Here is a 20,097-nt window from a genome sequence, read left to right as displayed (position 1 = left end):
TATTCAGAATAATTACTTGATATGCAAAATAAACTTTACAAAAAAGATATAAAAAATGGCGAGTTATATGTATGTATATGTATATATAAGTATGATAAACTAACAATTTTTCTTTTTGTAAGTGTGACAGTCATGGTTAAATTACTTACATTTTGGGTGTTTATGAAATAAAGATGAAAAGATAACTTTAAAGTGTGTTTGAACTGCAGTTAAAAAATGAAGTTGAGTTAAACTCAATTGAAAACAAAAATATAGGTATAAACATGTTGTTGTGATAAGGTTTAATAAAATTGGAAAAATAGTTAAAATTTTTTAACTTAAATCCAAACACACTTTAATTAGTTATATTATCAAAATGGTTTTGTGATAAGTATTATATATATGTATCAGGTGTTATCATTTGTGACGTCAGTAGCAGCTGAACCGATTCCCACCTGCAACCATGGTGAAGAACTGCCTCCAATGTTCATGTCTTTTAGCTCACTTAGTTTGGCCAACTTGATCTTATTATCAGTCTCGTTATCCACATTTTGCATTGGGTTATTTGTGTTTTTCTCGTCCTCGTTGTTGTTGGTGTTGTTGTCAATATCAACATTAACAACGTTGTTATTGTGATGGAGACTTTGACACTGGCTATTGTTATCATCTTTAACATCCTTCGATGTAACCCAAGGCTGCAAATAAATTTCTGTAGAAACGTTCCTTCTTGCAAGGTCATTGGAAGGTGCAGGAAGGTTAAGGTCTAACTTGAGATCAAGAGGCTCAGAAGAGGTGTCGAACTTGGGTATTTGATCCAAGTGGTCGTGAAATTGTTGAAATCTCGTTAACGTGGATGTGTCGGGTGCGTTCGATGTGATCCAATGACACCTTTTGTGTCCCCCAAGAGCTTGTCCTGAAGAGAAACTCCTATGGCAAATTGAACATTCATGAACTTTGGATTTTCTCTTGGAGGAAGAGGGCAACGTGGGGTTGGACCCATGCTCGAATTGGAGGGTGGAGTTTGATTTTGTTGGGAACAGTTCTTCGTGTGTGATTACATCATCCTCGGTCATGAGGTTGTCGTCAAGGTTGTCTAGTCTCGCAGCAAAACAACCCTTAACCTTTTTGTGGCTTGCTCTATGGCCACCCAATGCTTGATGTGAATTGAAAACCTTCTTGCATGCTTTGCATTCGAACAAACCCTTGGCAATCCCTTTCGCCTTGTTGTCAACCAGGTTGTTCATGTTGTGAATATTATTATTATTATTGTTGTTAACTTTGTACGACAATGGTGCAATGAAATTCATGGGATTTCTCCGTTGTTCTTCCTCCTTGCTAGCGGATGCACACGATTCTTCGGGCTCGGCCGCAAGAGGATCTACAGTGCCATTCGACAACATTATTAAACAATTCGCTAGGTCTTCTTCCTCGCTTGATGGGCAATTGTAATTGAAGCTACCAACCTTAGTTCTCAAGGACCGTTTTCTCTTCGACCACCCGCATCCTCTCCGATCACCGCCGCCGATGCCACCGTCATCGGCGTCGGAGCCCGGAGAAGACACAAAGGAGTCGGCATCCTCGGAGGTGCATTTTCCGTGTTCAAGGAAAGATTTCCACGACAAAAACTCCTTGCCACAATTCTCGCATACCCTACAACTCTTTAGCCTATTAGGGTTTGTTCTCAAAGCATACATGCGTTTGTTGCTCGGTGGCACATTCCCTCCCAACCTATCTTCCCAATCACTAGCCTGATCATCGTCATCCATTTGACCACCTTCATCTCCTATGCCATGAGCCCTCATGTGTCCTCCCAAAGCTCTTCCACAGCCAAAACCTTTCTTGCAAATCTTACAAAAGTGCTTGAAGTTTGATTGTTGATCCAATATCAAAGCCATACATAAAATTCAAATTCCAAGAGTGGTTGGGTTGAAACTTGAAAATGTCAAAAAAAAAAAAGAAAAAAAAAGGAGGAAGAGAAAAGAGACAGATAGATAGATAGATCAGAGGAGAGGAGGAAGTGAGTTAATATATAAACAAGGGTGGAGTTTGTTGTTGTAGTGATAATTAAGGGCTAGTAGCCCTAGTTTTTAGTTGGAGTATTTGTGGATGAGAGAGAGAAATGCATGAGTTCTTTTACAGCAAGAGAGTGTGGTGACAAGTGGAAGAAGGTAAGAGGGAGGTCCGTGTAGTGTGAGAGATAGAGAGAAAAAACAGTGTATGTGAGCTTCTTTCCCATTTTTTTTCTTCTTTTTCTTATTAATTATGCCAATGTAAATAAGTGAGTGGAAGAAACATAGTGCTTTAAACTACCATACCTATTCTTTTACTTTTATTTCCTAACCTAGGAAACTAATCTATGTTTCTCCTTTGTTTTCGCTTGCTTTATCTTTTTTCTTTTTATTTTCTAACCTAGGAAACTGCCATACCATTTTTCATTTGTTTAATAGTAATCACAATTTATTTGTGATCAACCTAGTTTTGGTCATCCCTTTTGACTGGATTGTTTAAAATTGAGCATTACTTTCTTTATTTTATGGATTATATATGTGCTACTTCGAATGTATTATTGTCGATAAATGTATTTTGTTTGTGTTTCTCATGTGTGTGCATGAGTCAACCTAAAAACATGTTTAACTTCAACACGACAAAAGGAAAGAAAAATGCCGAAACATCTGGATCAGACCCATGAAAAAATATCTGGTTTTAAATTCATTTACTTCCTAAATCAGCTCCAACTTGATTATTGTATTATTGTAAATTCCACGCATTTATTTTAACTAAAATTTTAATTTTTTTTATTTTATTTTATTATTCCTCTTTGTATGAATAAAGATATAATTTTTATTTTATTTTGAATAAATGTAATGTGTTAGTGTTGGTCGTGTGCATGAGTCAACCTAAAAATATGTTTATCTTCAACCAGACAAAGGAAAAAAATGTCGAAACATCTAGATCTGAGTTGTGAAAAATTATCCTATTTTAAACTTATTTATATCCTAAATCAACTCCGATGTTGATCATGATATTATTATAAATTTCATGCATTCCTTTTAGCTAGAATTTTAATTTTTAATTTTATTATTTTTGTTGTTGTAAGTAAATGTATATAAATGTATTGTGAATAAATGTATAATTTTTATTTTAGTGAAAAAATCTGTTTGGTTAGTGTTTGCCATGTGAGTACATGAGTCAACTTAAAAATATGTTTATCTTCAACACGATAAAGAAGAAAAAAATGCCGAAACATCTGGATAGCCATCAAATTGAAATTTATCTGAATTTAAATTCATTTCTTTCCTAAATCTACTCCAATGTTGATTATTGTATTATTGTGAATTTCACACATTTCTTTTAGCTAGAATTTTAAATATTTTTTTTTCTTGTTATTAATAAATGTATAAATCTTAAACCCCATGCATCATCATGAAAACAAAAGAAGCAGGTTTATGCAGAATGCAAAGAAAAGGTTTGCAGAATGCAAAGAAAAGGAAAGAGAGAAAACTGAAACTGAATTTATTACTACGGAAAGCTTGTTTACAGAATAACACTGAAAGGAGTTATATAGCAGAAAAAGAAACTAACTATTGAGTCTGTTATAAACAGAATAACATTTAATCATGAATTTCCTGGTGCCGAGCAGTAAAATTTGGTGTTGGGCACGGGTTTTGTTGTATTATGAGATCCCCCTCAAGCGGGCAATAGATGTTGTGACTGCCAAGCTTGGAATTAAGCTTAGAAAATAACCCAGGTGGTAGAGCTTTGGTCAGGATATCAACTAACTGTTGGTTGGTGCGAACAGGAAGTAATTTGAGTAATCCTTGTTGTATCTTTTCTCTGATAGTGTGGTAGTCAATTTTCGCATGTTTGGTACGTTCGTGGAAGACTGGGTTTGTGGAAATTTTAATTGTTGAGGCATTGTCGCAATAGATAGTAGCTGGTGAAGTGTAGGTGATATGAAGGGCTTGTAAGAGGTGAGTTAACCACTAAATTTCACAGGATGTCTGAACAAGAGCACGATAATCTGATTTTGAGGAGCTTCTGGAGATGGTTGCTTACTTTTTGGATTTCCAACTAATTAGTGATTCTCCAAGGTAAACAATGAAACCAGTGACAGGTCATCTTGTATTTACACAATTCGCCCAATCAGAGTCGTTGTAGCCTCGGAGGTGAATGTCACTATGGGCAGGGAGAAAGATGCCTTGACCAATGGTCTGTTTCAGATATCTTAACACATGAAAGGCAGCTTGTAAATGATCCTTTGTGTGGGCAACAACATATTGACTAAGGTGAAAAACAGCATACGTTATGTTTGGCCTTGTGTTGGTCAAATAGACTAACTTTCCTATTAATCTTTTGTAAGTGGTAACAGGAGAGCAATTGATCATACCAGTCATAGTTAAAATATCGAGGGTATACTTTCTCTAGGAGAAATTGATACCATGCTTATTTTTAGCAATTTCAAAACCAAGAAAATAAGTAAGGGTCCCTAGGATTTTGATTTTAAAGTTCTTATCAAGCTGTGAAGTAATATGATCTATGAAGATTGATCATTACCTGTAAGGATGATATCATCCACATAAACAAGCAAAATGGTGATGCAATTATCAACAAATTTAACAAAGAGAGAATGATCAACAACAGTTTGGGTAAAATTATGAGTGTATAAAAAAGATGAAAGATTCCCATACCATTGTCTACTGGCATGCTTTAATCCATACAAAGATTTCTACAGAAGACAAATTTGTCCCTTTTCAATGGTAAGACCAAGAGATAGGTCCATGTAGATAGTCTCCTCAAGATCCCTGTGGAGAAATGCGTTGTTCACATCAAGCTGGGATAACTTCCATTCTTTAGAGGTTGCAATAGCTAGAATGAGACGAACCATGGAGAGATTGGTAATAGGAGCATACGTGTCATGGAAGTCCATATCCTCAAGTTAGGTATATCCCTTAGCAACTAAACGAGCTTTGTGTCACTCAATAGATCCATATACTTTGCGCTTCACTTTATAGACCCATTTACAGCCTACTGTGCTAGTGCCAGACGGTAGATTAGTCAGAGTCCATGTGTGGTTTTGTTCCAAAGCTAAAAGTTCATATTTCATAGCTTTTTGGCAGCTAGATTCTTTTGCAACTTCATTGTAATTTTTGGGTTCAATGCCACCATCAATGTTCATAATTGTATGCTGAAAAGAGGAAGACAATCGAGACAAAGAAAGAAAAGATTGCATAGGATATTTACCTTTCCTATCAGTATCAGTGTTATTTACATAATAATTTTATAGATGTGTAGGCATCTTTGTGGTTCTCGTACTTCTTCTCACATTATAATTATTAATGGCATTATCTTGCGTATCTACATCATTATTGCATGGAATATTGTTGTTATCAAGCGTTTCATCATGTGTTACATTATCATTATAATCAAATTGAATGTTGCAGATATGAGGTGGGTAAGCAAACTTGTTCAGTGGATTCATGATCTATGTTATGACAAATAGGAAAAACATCTTCATGAAAAACAACATTTCGTGAAATGATGATGTCGTGTCGCTTGAGATCAAATATAACGTACCCTTTGGTGTGAGAGCTTGGACCTTCTTGCAGACAAAGTTTGAGCAAAGCATAAACAACCAAATACTTTAAGAGAGCCAATATCATACATCTTATTATGTAGTTTTTCATAAGGGGTGGAATTCTTTAAAAGAGGTGTAGGAATATTATTGATTAAAAATGTTGCATGAATCAAAGCATAAGACCAAAACTATTTTGATAATTTGGTTTGAAAAAGCAAGGATCTAGTGACATTCAAAAGATGTTGGTGTTTCCTTTCAACTATCCCATTTTGTTCAGGAGTTTCTACACATGTTGTTTGATGTATACTACCTTCATAATTAAAGAAACTTGGCATATTAAACTTAAATCCATTATCGCTTCGTATGACTTTGATCTTAGTATATCAAATTGGGTTTCAACATAAGAAATAAAGGTTTTAAGATGCTCTCTAGTTTCAGATTTTGTTTTCATAAGAAAAACCCACATGAATCTACTATGATCATCAATTATGGTCAAGAAATATTTGTGCCTATGTAGAGAGATAATAAGGGAAGGCCCCCAAATGTCAATATGCACGAGATCAAACAAGTTAGCAGCATATGAATCACTATTTGGAAACGACAATTTTCTTTGCTTAATCATGTGGCAAATATCACAGTACATGTCTTTAGGACTAATGAAATCAAATCTTTGCCTCAAAATTTCTAATCTCTTATCAGAAAGATGCCCAAGTATCTTATACCAAAGATTGCTAATATACATGTTATTAACATTGTGTTTAGAAGAAGTAAACACATATAATCCTGCTTGATGTTTAGCAGAACCAATCGCCCTTTTGGTCATATGATCCAATATGAAACAACCACATTCAGAGAAAACAACTTGCAATTGTGACTTTTCAATTAATTTGGATACAAATATCAAATTATGTTTAAAATCTGGGATAAACAAAACATTTTTTAAAATAATGTCATCATGGAGTTGAACAATGCCTTTATGCGTGGGTATCACAAATAAGCCATTTGGCAAATTAACATTGAGATCTTTAATTCTTTTATGTGAAGAAAACATGGATAGATTTATATAGACATGATCAATTGCTCCTGAATCTAAAATCCAATTATGAAAATGAGAGTTGTGAAGATTAAGAAAAATATTACCTTGTCCCATGGAATTTGTAGAGAAATTATTGACTTGACTATTCTTGTTGGTTTCATTTGAATCATTCCTTGGTTTTACGAATGCCATAAGAGCTTGGTATTGTTTGCTTGTCAATCTAACCTCTTCATTATCCTTGTCGTCCTTGACATCTACGTTCTTTGGCTTGTTGTTGAAAGACTTATAACCTGGTGGGAAACCATGTTTCCTGTAGCAAGTATCAACAAGATGACCATATTTTCCTCAATAACTGCACGTGCGTTTGCTGGTTTTGCTGGATAGGAAGTCGTTCTTTCGGTAGCATACTGCCTCAGTGTGTCCTGGCTTTCCATAGAAAGTGCAAGTAATGGTGCTAGAAGCAGTAACCAAATTCTTGGTCTCCAAATTCACAAAGGCATTGTTAGTCATTATTTGTATTTCTTGCTGAACTACATAAGAAAAAATCTTTGAAATAGGAGGTAAGGGATCTAACAACAAGACATGCGATTTCACATTACTGTAAGAATCATTCAATCCTTGTAAAAACTGCATCGCGTGATCTTTTGCTCTTCTTTGCATATAGATTTCAGAAGCCTGCATGAACACCTAGGTTTGCATGTGCACCCCATATCTAGTCTGAAGTACTCAAGCTCGTCCTAGATCGTAAAATATTCACTTATGCTCAAGTTGCTTTCCTTTAATTAGCCAGCCTCTGTTTGAAGATCTGATATGCGCAAAAGATCTCCCTGAAAGAATCTTGCCTTCAAATCATTCCAGATATCTTTTCCATTCTCCATCCAAAGGATGCTTTGCCTAATGTTAGAAGACACTGAATGAACGATCTACGACACAACCATATCATTGCATCATTGTCGTGCGTTGAACAAAGAATTTTCCATCTCTGAGCAAATTGGGATTTGTTCTTCACACTCAGGGCTGTGAGCATTGATTTGCTCCAAGAGTGAAATTCGCAGAGTCAAGAATGGGAAAAACAAGAGCCACAACTGGTTAAGGTTGATGCTTCTTCTTTAGCCATGTTGAAAAAAACACGAAGATGAAAAACAAGAAACGGTGAAAGAAAAACAGTTACAAGTGATAACAATCAGAGTAAAGAAAAATGCAGTAGAGCTCTTCATTTGAAGAGCTTTGATACCATCTTAAACCCCATGCATTATCATGAAGACAAAAGAAACTTAGACGTAGAAGCAGGTTTATGTAGACAGAGAAGGAGAATGTTTGCAAAATGCAAAGGAAAGATAAGAGAGAAAATTGAAACTGAATTTTATTACTATGGAAAGCTTGTTTACAGAATAACATTGAAAGGAGTTATATAGAAAAAAAGAAACTAACTATTGAGTCTGTTATAAACAGAATAACATTTAATCATGAATTTCCTAGTGTCGGGCAATAGGATTTGGCGTTAGGCACGAGTTTTGTTGTATTATGATATAAATGAATTGTAAATAAATGTATTTTTGATGTGTGTGCATGAGTCAACCTAAACGAAGGCTAGTTTGACAATAGGAGGAAATAATTTGAATGAAAACATCACATGTGTAAATATTTATGTAAGAGCTATACATAAATGTGATTAAAAAGGAAATGGAGGACAAATGTGTATTTAAATAGAATGATAGCAACTAGAGAAAACTTTGAACAAGGGAAAATAATCATGTTAAATACACAGTATGAAATGTGTGAGATGGAAGATGAATTCACAATATATTTATTCTTTTAACTACAAGTTAACTCACAAGATTTAGAAGATGTCAATCACAATTAACTTATAAAGTTATTTTCAACTATTTTTAATATAATATAAACAAACATGATAATTGTGTTCTACAAATGAAATTTGATTAAATTTTTTTTTACGTGTTTAAACCATTATGTAGAGATTTTCAGACAGGGATGTAATATAAATTTTTGAGAATGTGTATTAACTCTTAATATATCGTATATAGTTTGTAACATCCAAAATACTTTACTTAATTAAAATTCTTTGTCAATAAAAAGAAAAACAAACAAATGTGTCAAATTGATAATTTGTTGATGTATGTAGATCGTTGTTCTAACAGATATAGAATAATATGAAATTATCTTTAAGAATGCAAAACCACTATGAGTTTTGAGTGTTGTTTATGTCCACTAGTATAAAACCATTATGCATTTTGCATAGTAAAAATTGAAGCAAAATAGCTATTAAACGATTCTTTTAGTTTATTAGAGACATCGACATTTTTTTAGCTCGACGGAAATTTTCTTCTTTTCCTAAAGATTTTCTGAAATAGAAATAGAGAACGAAGTAACTAGAAAAAAAACATAGATTGTTAGAATATTACTCTTCTAGAAAGATCATCTAAAAAGCAAGATATTTGAAACTTATTCATACAAAAAGGCTGACATAGATGTTATGAGTCAATTCTGCTAGCTCTAATATTTGGAAAGGAGATGGTAAAGACTATGCTTAAACATAATTATTTTAATACAAAATTATTTTAATTGATCAAAGAATCCCGACAAGAATCATGGATTTTCACATCTTTTAGTAGAAAATTCTAATATTAATTTCTTTTTACAAATTATAAAATTGTTAAATTCTGATTTTACAAAATTAAAAAATTATGAAATTACAAAACTAAAAAATATGAAATAATAAAATTATAAAATTTTACTCACATACTAATCTTGTTCCATTAAAACCATTATTTGTCTAAAATTTTCACTCTCTAATTTGAAAAACATTTTAATAAAAATCAATTTTATAAAAATATTTTATAAATTTAATTTATTAAGTACTCAATATATTTATATTTTTAAATTGAGTCTCGTTGTTAAATTTTTTCTATTAACCGGGGATGATATGATGATTAAGGGATGGACGTAGTTGTTATTTTACCTTATTTTATTATTCTAGGTTAAATTAGTTGTGTGGATCCAATTTTAGTTAAAATAGTTTAAGTAGGTCTTTTTCTTATTCTCAAGTCCATTAAAAAAAATATTAATACAATTATGTCATTTATTTTTATTTATTTATTTATTTCATTTTTTCCTCATATGTCAGACACATGGTTTGCCACATGTGACACGGTTAATGTATGATGACAATAATAATATCATGTGTAAATATCAATGTTGAGTATCATTATTTTATATTCAATTTAATTTTAATTTTTTTTAATACCGAGCGACCAAAGTGAGAATAAATTTATTTTTATTAAATATTTATGAAATTATTTTTAAACTAACTTTAACTATATTACAATATTGGATTTGATTTAGATAAATTTCCTTTAAATTTTTTATTATTATTTAAAAAATTTAGATTTTAGACATAAAATAACTAAATATATATTTTCAAAATTTTGAAGAAGAATTTGAACAATTTAAGTTCAAGAACTAAACATTAAAGAAAAAAATAACCACTATACAACTTTCAATTTATTGGAGAACGGGAAATTTGAAAACCTAGAATGAGCATCGGAATTCAAGAACACGAATGACACGTTAAAAAACATGAATGACATGTTTTCAAATTCAATGTTTTACTTACAATGATTTAAATTTTATCTTAAGATGCATAGCTAGAAGATAGAGAAATATTGAAATGAGAGTTAACAATTGAAGTTTGTTGTATTTTAAAATTCAAATTAAATATTTTACTTATAATTATTTAAATTTCATCTGTAAGATGGATAATCAGAAGGTAGAAGGTGGTTACGATAAAAAGAAAAGAGATTGAACAATTGCAATTTGTTGTACTTTAAAATTCAAATTCAAAATTTTACTTAAAATTATTTGAATTTTATTTGACAATACTACCCTAACTCACACATTTTCACCTTTATACTATAATTATTTTTACTAAATAGAACTTTCGCTTACATATTCATATATAAATTACATAACTTTTTTAGTACTTTAAAATTCAAGAAATTATAGATGCTGTGTTGTATATAAAATTGAGAAGATTCATGAAAGGTAAGTTATGTATTTTTTGAATAAAAATTAATATATCCTATATTATTGTTATTGTTTAATACATAAACTCATTATAAAAAGTTATTAATATTCTTATGTATTAGAGGGAAGGGTAGCGCAAACAAAAAATCATTATAAAGAACTAGCATCCAGAAAGGTAGTGTTGTGGCGCTTGTTTATACATATTTTTAAATATGTGTGATATTATATTAATAGGTGATAAATTGTAACGTCCCATTTAAGTAATAACATAATTAAATGAAACATTACGATGAATAATAAAAGGGCAAAGTCATAGAGTATAAATGCTACTCCTTACATTTATCCAAGAACACTTAGAAGGAAAACTAAGGCACACAACGATGCCAATAAAAACACAGAGAAAGAAGTTTAACAATATTAAAATAAGTGCTCCAAGAGCAAGGAAATACATGGGCTACGACCCTAAAAGTGAACTCAGAAGAAAACAGGGTCTGACCGAAGATAAGTTATGCAGTAGAATCTCCATCACCCTGATGACCACAAGGAGTTCTCACATCTGCTCCCATCAATAAATTGATGATCATCACAAAAAAAAGAAAACCACACACAAAACATACAAACAACCAGAAAGCGTAAGCTAGAGTAGAAAAATGATTTATCATACAATTACATACAATTTTATAGCCAAAGATACATACATCAACCAAGCATGCAATGACCAACACTCAAGACACTAAGACTCAAGACACGAATATCCATATACATATAATTAGTCAAATTCACCGGATGCTTGCACTTGTGGTGGCCTCTACTGCTCTGCAAAGCCAATTGCCAATGGGTTTCACCCTACCACTCACAAGGTTAGCCTTCAAACATCTAAGGTCATTATCCTGCCAAAGACTAGGGCCTCCTGCTACTCTCACCACTTGAGTCAATACGCTCTACGTGAGACTAACTGACTCTTTAGAGTGTCAGAATGCAATCCTTACTTGAATCCTTACTAAATTATATAATGAGACACCACCATGATCTTCGTGGAATTACATCCTAAGCATGAGGCACCACCATAAGCTCTCACTAACAGGGGTCATGGAATTACGTCTTGACCATGAGGCACCACCACGCAATCATCGTGGAATTTCGTCCTGACCAATGAGGCACCACCATGAGATCTTACCTAGAGATTCATGGAATTACGTCCCAAACTACACCAAAATCATGTTTCATCCACCAAGCATAAAATTATCATGCATACCAACTCCATGCCAACATTCATAACCAACCATCCATTATGTTTCATGCCAAGATCATACCAAACTTATCAATTCCAGCCCATAAACCATTCAATACATGCAAAGTCATTCATTTCATGCTTCAACATAGTAATCCACCCAAATATGTGACAATCATCCAAGAACAGAGGAGAAATTAGGACTTCAGCACATTCTCGCCCAATTCTCACTTAGGCTGAAAGGCCTCGCTCAGGCGAGAGGGTTCTCTCGCTCAGGCGAGCACCTTTCGCCTAGGCGAGAGCTCGAAAAGTGGAACAGTGGATCTGTCGCGTTCTCTCGCTTCGGCGAGACCTCCTCACTTGAGCGAGATGACTTCTCACTCAAAATTGGAGCTCGTCGCTTGAGCGACAGCTTGCGTAACACCTGGGAGGATTTCTGATGCTCTCGCTTAGGCGAGACCCACTCACTTGGGCGAGATTATCATATCTCCTCCACTGTTCTCGCAGGCCAACACATAGATTCATCCCGAGCAAATCAAAGTACATATTCATATCATGCTAAACATCATATAATCACCAAAAACACGGAACAAATTCGAAAAACAGACAATATACAAAAAAGTGTGAAACCCTAGCTTCTCTTACTTGGAAAAGGCTAGTAAACAACTCGTACACCCAAACAGCCGAGCACAGTAGTTTTAGGAACAAATTAATGAATTGGAAAATAATGAAATAGAAGAGGAACAAGATTATCCAAGATGAACCTCTATTGGAATCACGAAACACACGTTGGAAAAGAAAGAAAACGAGTTGAAAGACAACTTACGTGGAATGGGAGATGAAGCTGAGCTAACTCGAAGAAAGAGGCTCAAACCCTAGCAGAACATTGAAAACAATTCAGAGTTGAGGGGAGAGCTGGTTTGTTTCTGGAAAACAGGAGAATGAGGGTGTTAGGTCTGCTTTAGGGGGTTTTGGTTATCCCATGGGCCAACCTTAGGCCCAATAGATTGGGGCAGCCCTTAAACATTGGACAGAATAATAAGTGGGTCTTACAATAATATAATGTTATTAAGTTAATATATAAAATAAAATTATATTTATTAAAAATAAAGTGAAATATATAAGAAAAGATGAGAGAATAATTGTTGATAAATATAGAAAAAAGTTTGTAAAAATAACGGTCAATTTTCAAAAATTTAATAAATAATTATATTTTAAAGGGTAAAATTGGTATTTTGAAATGTGGACACAAAAGAAGAAATCATCTTTATATATTGTTATAGATTAATTGATGTAGAACTATAATTATAAGTATGTAATTTGATGATATTATCACTAGGAATATTAAAGGAACAGGTAGACATGGGTAGTATTTCTTTCATTCCCTACCCATTGGATAAATCTTTGCTCTGTATCTGTATTCATATATGTGCGGGTATTTGTTATGCGAATAGCCGCATATTTTGTTAAAATCCACGGATATACACGAGTACCCGCGAATATTTATAAAAGATAAATTAATACAATGCATAACATTCATAAATTTCAAACAAAATACAAATAATTCATTTAAATATGATTGAATGATAATTTACAAAGAAATAAAGATTTTTTAAAACCAATTAATAAAAAATAACTCACTCAACATCGATGTATTAATGTTTTAATCATGTTTTTTTTTGTAATTTAGATTAGAGTATAACAAGTACGAGTATTCGCTGGTATGGATACTATGATACCCGTACCTGTCTCGTTAACATCTGAATATAGAAAATACTCATATTACAATATCCTTTTTCTACCTGTTATGAATTTTATCTACGGATACCCATAGGTACAAATTTTTTTGACATCTCTAATAATCACCTATTAATCTTACACAAAATCACTGCGTCGTGGATCTTCCTTCATCATGACACAACCAACACAGTGAATCACCATCGCCAATTTCACTCCCCTGCAACCAAAAACACAGTACTCACGCCACTCCCCATCCCCTATATATTTTGTTTCTGTTTGTGGGGCATGTTTTGCACCACACATTGAATTATTCACTGCCCTACACATTTACTATCTTGCACCCCCTGTATGCTTTATTTGCTTTCGGCTTTCTGTACTTGCTGCACCCTCACTATTTATTAGTTGTACTCACACGCTTTATATTCCATTTTTGCCTATTTTCTAGTTATGCCCTATATTTTACACACTTATCTCCATGTTTTTATTTTCTCATTTTTAAGGTTCTGAATTCTTTTTACAATACTGATTTTAATATTCATAAAAATAAAAACGTTTTAAATGATAATAAAAATAACCTCTTTTTTAAGATAAATAAAAACAAAACTACAAAATTAAATTTTTTTAAAAATATAATCTTTTCACTTCTTTCTTTTGGATTTATGTATGACCGTTCGTGTCATATGATATCCCAAAATAAAAATATAAGTGTGAAGATATAGGGACTTAGACTCACACTTGGGTTTCCAATAATCTTCTCCTCAAGTGTGAGGATAAACCACTATTGGGTCTTTCGAGAGAGAATCATTGGAGAAATACAACATCAATGAGACATGAGTTACACCCACACATAAGGAATTGACACCACCTCTAACCCAAAACCTTAAGCCAATGAATTTATGGGTATTCATCCTTATATGGTGCTCAACTTTCTCATTTTTACTCAATGTGTGACTTAGATTCACACTTGGATTCCCAATACATTTAATACTATCTGATGCACTTGACTGATGTAGGGTTAGAGTGTCTTTTGCAGGCACAACCCTCATTCGACTTGAAGAGGATGAGTATCTGGACACCCCATCTTGAGAGTGTGAAAAATGTGAAGTTGGAGCTAGGAGTGCTTGAAATTGAAGTCTTTGCGGAGTATATTTGGCTCTCTAAGAACAATATCATTTAGACATATCAAAATAGGTCAGAACCCGTGAGCCAACCTAGTTCACCACGGGTTTGAGCTAGGCCGAGTTGAGAAATTGATTTTCTTTATTATGAAAAAAAAGGGTTGGGCTCACTTAATCCATGAATTATACAGGTTCGAGTCAGGTTGAACTTACTTAACCCGCAACTCACTTATTTTTTTAAAAACCTATTTTTTATCTTTGAACCAAAAAAGAAATCTTGATTTCATTGTATATATATGCATTTCTAGATATCCTTGAGATTCAGCAAAATTCAATATCCCCAAAAAGGATAAAATTGTTTCCATCCTACAAATTTGAATATTTAGTATTTTTTATTTTTATATGAGTTAATGAGTAAATCCACCAATCTGTGGTGAGTTGAGTCAAGTTGTAAAATTTTTTCCTCACCAGAAAGTGAAACAAATTCGACTCAATCATTTTTAACCTAATCCCTGATAAGACAACCCATGTGAGTCAAATTAACTCACTTTAACACATAATTTATATCTTTAAATCACATTTCGTCTCGATATTAATATTAATCTTCACATAACTTACAATTTATATATATATATATATATATATATATATATATATATATATATATATATATATATAGTGGTGGATCTTGATAAAAATTGTTGAAGGGGCCAAAATAATATACTTAAATTTTATATATTTTATTATTTTCACCAATATAACTAAAGTATGTATAATTTAGTATTGAAATCTCCGTTTATGTTTTTCCATAGAAAAGTGATAGTTTTGAAGTTGTATTTGAGATGAAACCCATTATAAATAAGTTTTTATAATTTCATCTTTTTCACTCCATTTTGAGAACAAGTTTCAAAGAATTAATATGAAATTTTCCACCTATAATTGCTTGAATCTTAAGAGAAAGTTCCTCAATTTAATAATTGAATCCTTAATATCATCTATGAAAATAGGTGAAGGAGTAAATTTGTATTGTTTTAATCTTCATGGGTATCTTTCTTTTTATTGCTTAAAAAAATGAATCTATTATTTTATTCTTCATGAATTTACCTATTTAAAAAAAATTAAGATTAAAAAATAATTTTTCAATATACAATAAAAAATTGAGAGACATAATTACTAAAAAAAATTTATGTTAATCAATTATGTAACACCCCATTTAATTAATAACGCTAATTAAAGGAAATGTTACACATGATAATATCGAAAACAAAGGTCTGGAGTATAGACACTACTCCTAACATTTAACCAAGAGAAACCTGAATAGAAATTTAGGCATACCAAGATGCCAGTGACCAAAGTGGAGTAAGAGTCTATAGTATTCAAAATAATTGCCCAAGGGACAAACAAGTACATGGGCTACAGCCCTAAAAGAAACTTGGACAGCAGAATCCAACCCAAAGCTAAGCAGCGGAGTCTCCATTATCATGTTGACCACGAGGAGTTCTCGCATCTGCTCACATCAATAAATTGATGATCATCGCAAAAAGAGAACACCACACACACAAAACATACAACAAGTAGAAATGGTAAGCTAGAGTAGAAAACGATTTTTATCATACCAATGCATACAACTTTCATAGCCAAAGATACAAATATCAACCAATCATGTTATGACATGCAACCAATACACTAAGACTCAAGACACGACTCATCCGAATTCATATAATTAGTCAGATTCAGTGAATGCTTGCACTTGTGGTGAACTTCCCTGCTCTACCGAGCTGCTCTCCCAAGCTAAGTGTTACAATGTTTCATCCCCCACACATAAGATTATCCCTTAATGAGTTCCAGGCCTCCTACTACTCTCACCACTAGAGTCAATACGCTCTATGGGAGACTAACTGGCTCTTTAGAGTGTCAGGATGCAACCTTACCTTGAATCCTTACTAAATTATATAGATAGCGCACCACCATGAACTCCTACTAACAGGGGTCATGGAATTACATCCCGACCAACTAAGACACCACCATGAAGTCTCACCTAGAGGCTCATGGAATTACGTCCTAACCAAATGAGGCACCACCATGAAACTATCATGGAATTACGTCCTAACCAACCCAATCATCATGCTTCCAACAATCAATATTGAATCATTTATCATGCCAAAACCATGCCACTGTGATAACCAACCATCCCATACAAGTCACATGCCAAGGTCATGTTAAACTTATCAATCGCAGGCTATAAACCATTCTACTTATACCCATTCGCCCAATTCATGCTTTTAAAAGTAATTGAATCAATCCACAAGTTCAAGTTAAAGTAAGGAATTAAATTCTGCAGCAATTCTCGCTTAAGCTAAACTGATCTCGCTTAAGCTAGATTGGTCTCGCTTAAGCTAGAAATTCTTGCTTAAGCTAGACTGATCTCGCTTAAGCTAAAATCTCTCGCTTAAGCTAGACTGATCTCGCTTAAGCTACAATCTCTCGTTTAAGCTAAATTGACAAATTTTCACTGGTTTCAACATGTAAAAACACGAAATCCCAAACAACAAAAATTTAAGAAAACACAAGCACGTTGTATAAAACGTTGGCATCATATTTCATGCTTTAAAAGTGTAAACAAATCAATCATGGGAGCATACAAGCATTTAAACAACTCTGTTGTCAATCTCACTCAAGCTCAGGAGTTCTCGCTCAAGTTAGCCCATCTCGCTCAAGTAAGAGGCTTTCGCTCACGCAAACACTCGAAACCAAAGGGGGTGAGTTACTGCCATTCTCGCTTAGGCGAGAGCTCCTTGCTTAGGCAAGAGCTACCCGTTTGGGCGTGAAACAGCTCGCTTAGGCTAGCATAGTAGATCTCACTTGCTCTCACGCATGCAAAGTCAAAAATCCATCCAGAAACAGAACACGGATTATTTTCACACCATCAAAAGCACATCAAATCATCAAGAGCACCCAATAGAACCAAAACAGGCACATTATTTATAAAAGCATGAAAAATCCTAGCTTCCCTCACCTGGACAGATGCTAGTGGAAAGCACAGGCACCTACGGCAACGAACCCAAAACTTTAGAAGAATACTCAAGAGCTGAGAGCAGTGATACAAAATGAAAACGGGATTACTACAATGAACCCTAACAGGAACCACGAAAACAAGCTAGAGAAGAAAGAGCATGAGCGGAAGAACAACTTACATGGAGTAGAGAATGAGGTTGAGCTTACTTGAATCTGAATGAGCTTCAAACCCTAGCAGAGCACTGTTTGAGGGAAAAAGAGAAGAGGAGTAAGGTGGCTAATTTTGCAGAGTGGGCAGAACATGAGAGGGTTAGGCTGGTTTAGGGGTTTTGGGATGCCCTATGGGCCAGTCTTAGGCCCAACTGACTAAGAGAGGCCCTTAAATTTTAGGACAGAATTAAAGTGGGTCTTACAAATTCACATTTAAAAATTGGTTATGAAAGAACATATACTACATAACTTTTCTTTCTTCATTAAAAAATAAATATACAAAAAACTCATAAGATGAAAAAAATATTAAATATCAAACTAATATTTCACTATCAATAAGCAAAAGAAGTTACATTTTTTATGTTAGAGAATGAAAAAGAACTGGTGATAAATGAGAGCGAGGAGAATGAATTTGTGTATAACTTTCTATTTATTTTTTAAAACAAAAAAACAAAAGAAAATATACAAGAGTAGTAAATAAATATAATATGTGAAAAATTTAAAATAAAAGAGAACAAGAAAAATATCTCAATAAATTTTATTATTTTTTTATCATATTTAATTTTATATTTTATTATTTATTAACGTTAAATATTATATTTTATAAAAAAATAAAAAATTAATCTAAAATATTTAAAAATTTTAAAAAATTATTTTTAAAATATTTTTAAAATATTTTAAAAAGACATGACCCCTTCTAAGATCTGCCGTTTTATATATATATATATATATATATATATATATATATATATATATATATATATATATATATAATAAATCTTAAAAAATATATCATGTATATATATTTATTAAGTAATTCTCGATCCTATACAAAATCTATTCTGTAAGATAAAATTTATATGTAATAAATTTTTCTTATTTAAAATCATCACATTTTTTTTCAATACTTTCACATAGAATTTATGTTGGGAGGAAATCGCTTTGATTTAGCATAATGTTTCGAATAATATATTCATATATCTATAACAATATATAAAGATATTTCCTTTTTTATGTCCACAATTCAAAATACCAATTTTATCCTTTGAAATATAATTATTTATAAATTTTTTGAAATTTGACCGTTATTTTTATAAATTTTTTTTATAAAATCGTCTATTTCTGCTCTTCTCTTTCTCTATTTATCAACATTTATTTATATTTTCTGATATATTTCACTTTATTTTTAATAACATTACATTATCATGACCTACTAATATATTATCACGTATATTTAAAAAATGGGTACGTACCGTGACGATGCCTATATGTTCGCTAGTTCATTATAATGCTACATCAGATCAATCTAAAAATAAAATATCATTTGTTTGGAATTTGAAGGGTTTATTATTAAATTTTTCTCATTTCATTTATTTAATTCTTATTTTTCATGGAAATAGTACGTCTTTGTTAAAAGTATGTAACCATTATTGTTAATTTGATTGTTTACGTTATTTTATTAAAGTATAATGATATTTATATCTATTTTTTATAATATATTTTTAATTTACTATTTCAATCATTTTTATATTATGACATCATATCATTATTAAATGAATTAAAATATCATTATTTTTTATTAAATGTCTAATTCTTCTTTCATAATTTTTATTATATTCGTTAAATATTAGATCATTGTTATCATTTTCTTTTCTATTAATAATAGCAACGTGTATATATATATATATATATATATATATATATATATATATATATAGATATATATATTTAATTTTATCATTTGACTCTTTTGCAATACCCTTAGTTTATTAATTTTATATATTTTTATTTTATTATTTTATACTCCACATAATTACGGTAATATAATACAAAACTAGACAAAGTATTAATATTTTCTAAAATAGAGAAAATTGAAGAATGAATTCATTTGCCATTGATTGAATGAGTTCTCCATCATACCTTTTAAAAGTAAAGTGTTTTTATTATAGGATGTAAATAATTTTATACATTAAAAGCTACAACAACAATATAAAAAAAAATTAATATCACATTAAATCTCTTCATATGTTTTATCAAGATCCCTAATTAATCGGACACGGCATGACAAAATCTATAAATATAAGTGTTTATTGATAATATAAAAGATTACAGAGCTAAATTTAGTGATACATAGTTGTGGTTTGATTGA

The 20,097-nt window shown here is 32.0% G+C and overlaps 1 protein-coding gene across 1 annotated transcript; it reads right to left on the bottom strand.

The window, feature by feature from the left end:
- Positions 1-386: 386 nt before the first annotated feature.
- On the bottom strand, positions 387-1,874 carry LOC114165502 (zinc finger protein ZAT4-like). The gene has a single exon (XM_028050109.1). The coding sequence runs from the start codon at positions 1,872-1,874 to the stop codon at positions 387-389; it is 1,488 nt and encodes a 495-aa protein (XP_027905910.1).
- Between the last annotated feature and the right edge of the window lie 18,223 nt (positions 1,875-20,097).

Source organism: Vigna unguiculata, chromosome 10, assembly GCF_004118075.2.
Source record: "Vigna unguiculata cultivar IT97K-499-35 chromosome 10, ASM411807v1, whole genome shotgun sequence".
NCBI lineage: Eukaryota > Viridiplantae > Streptophyta > Magnoliopsida > Fabales > Fabaceae > Vigna > Vigna unguiculata.
This window is presented reverse-complemented; position numbering and strand designations above follow the sequence as displayed.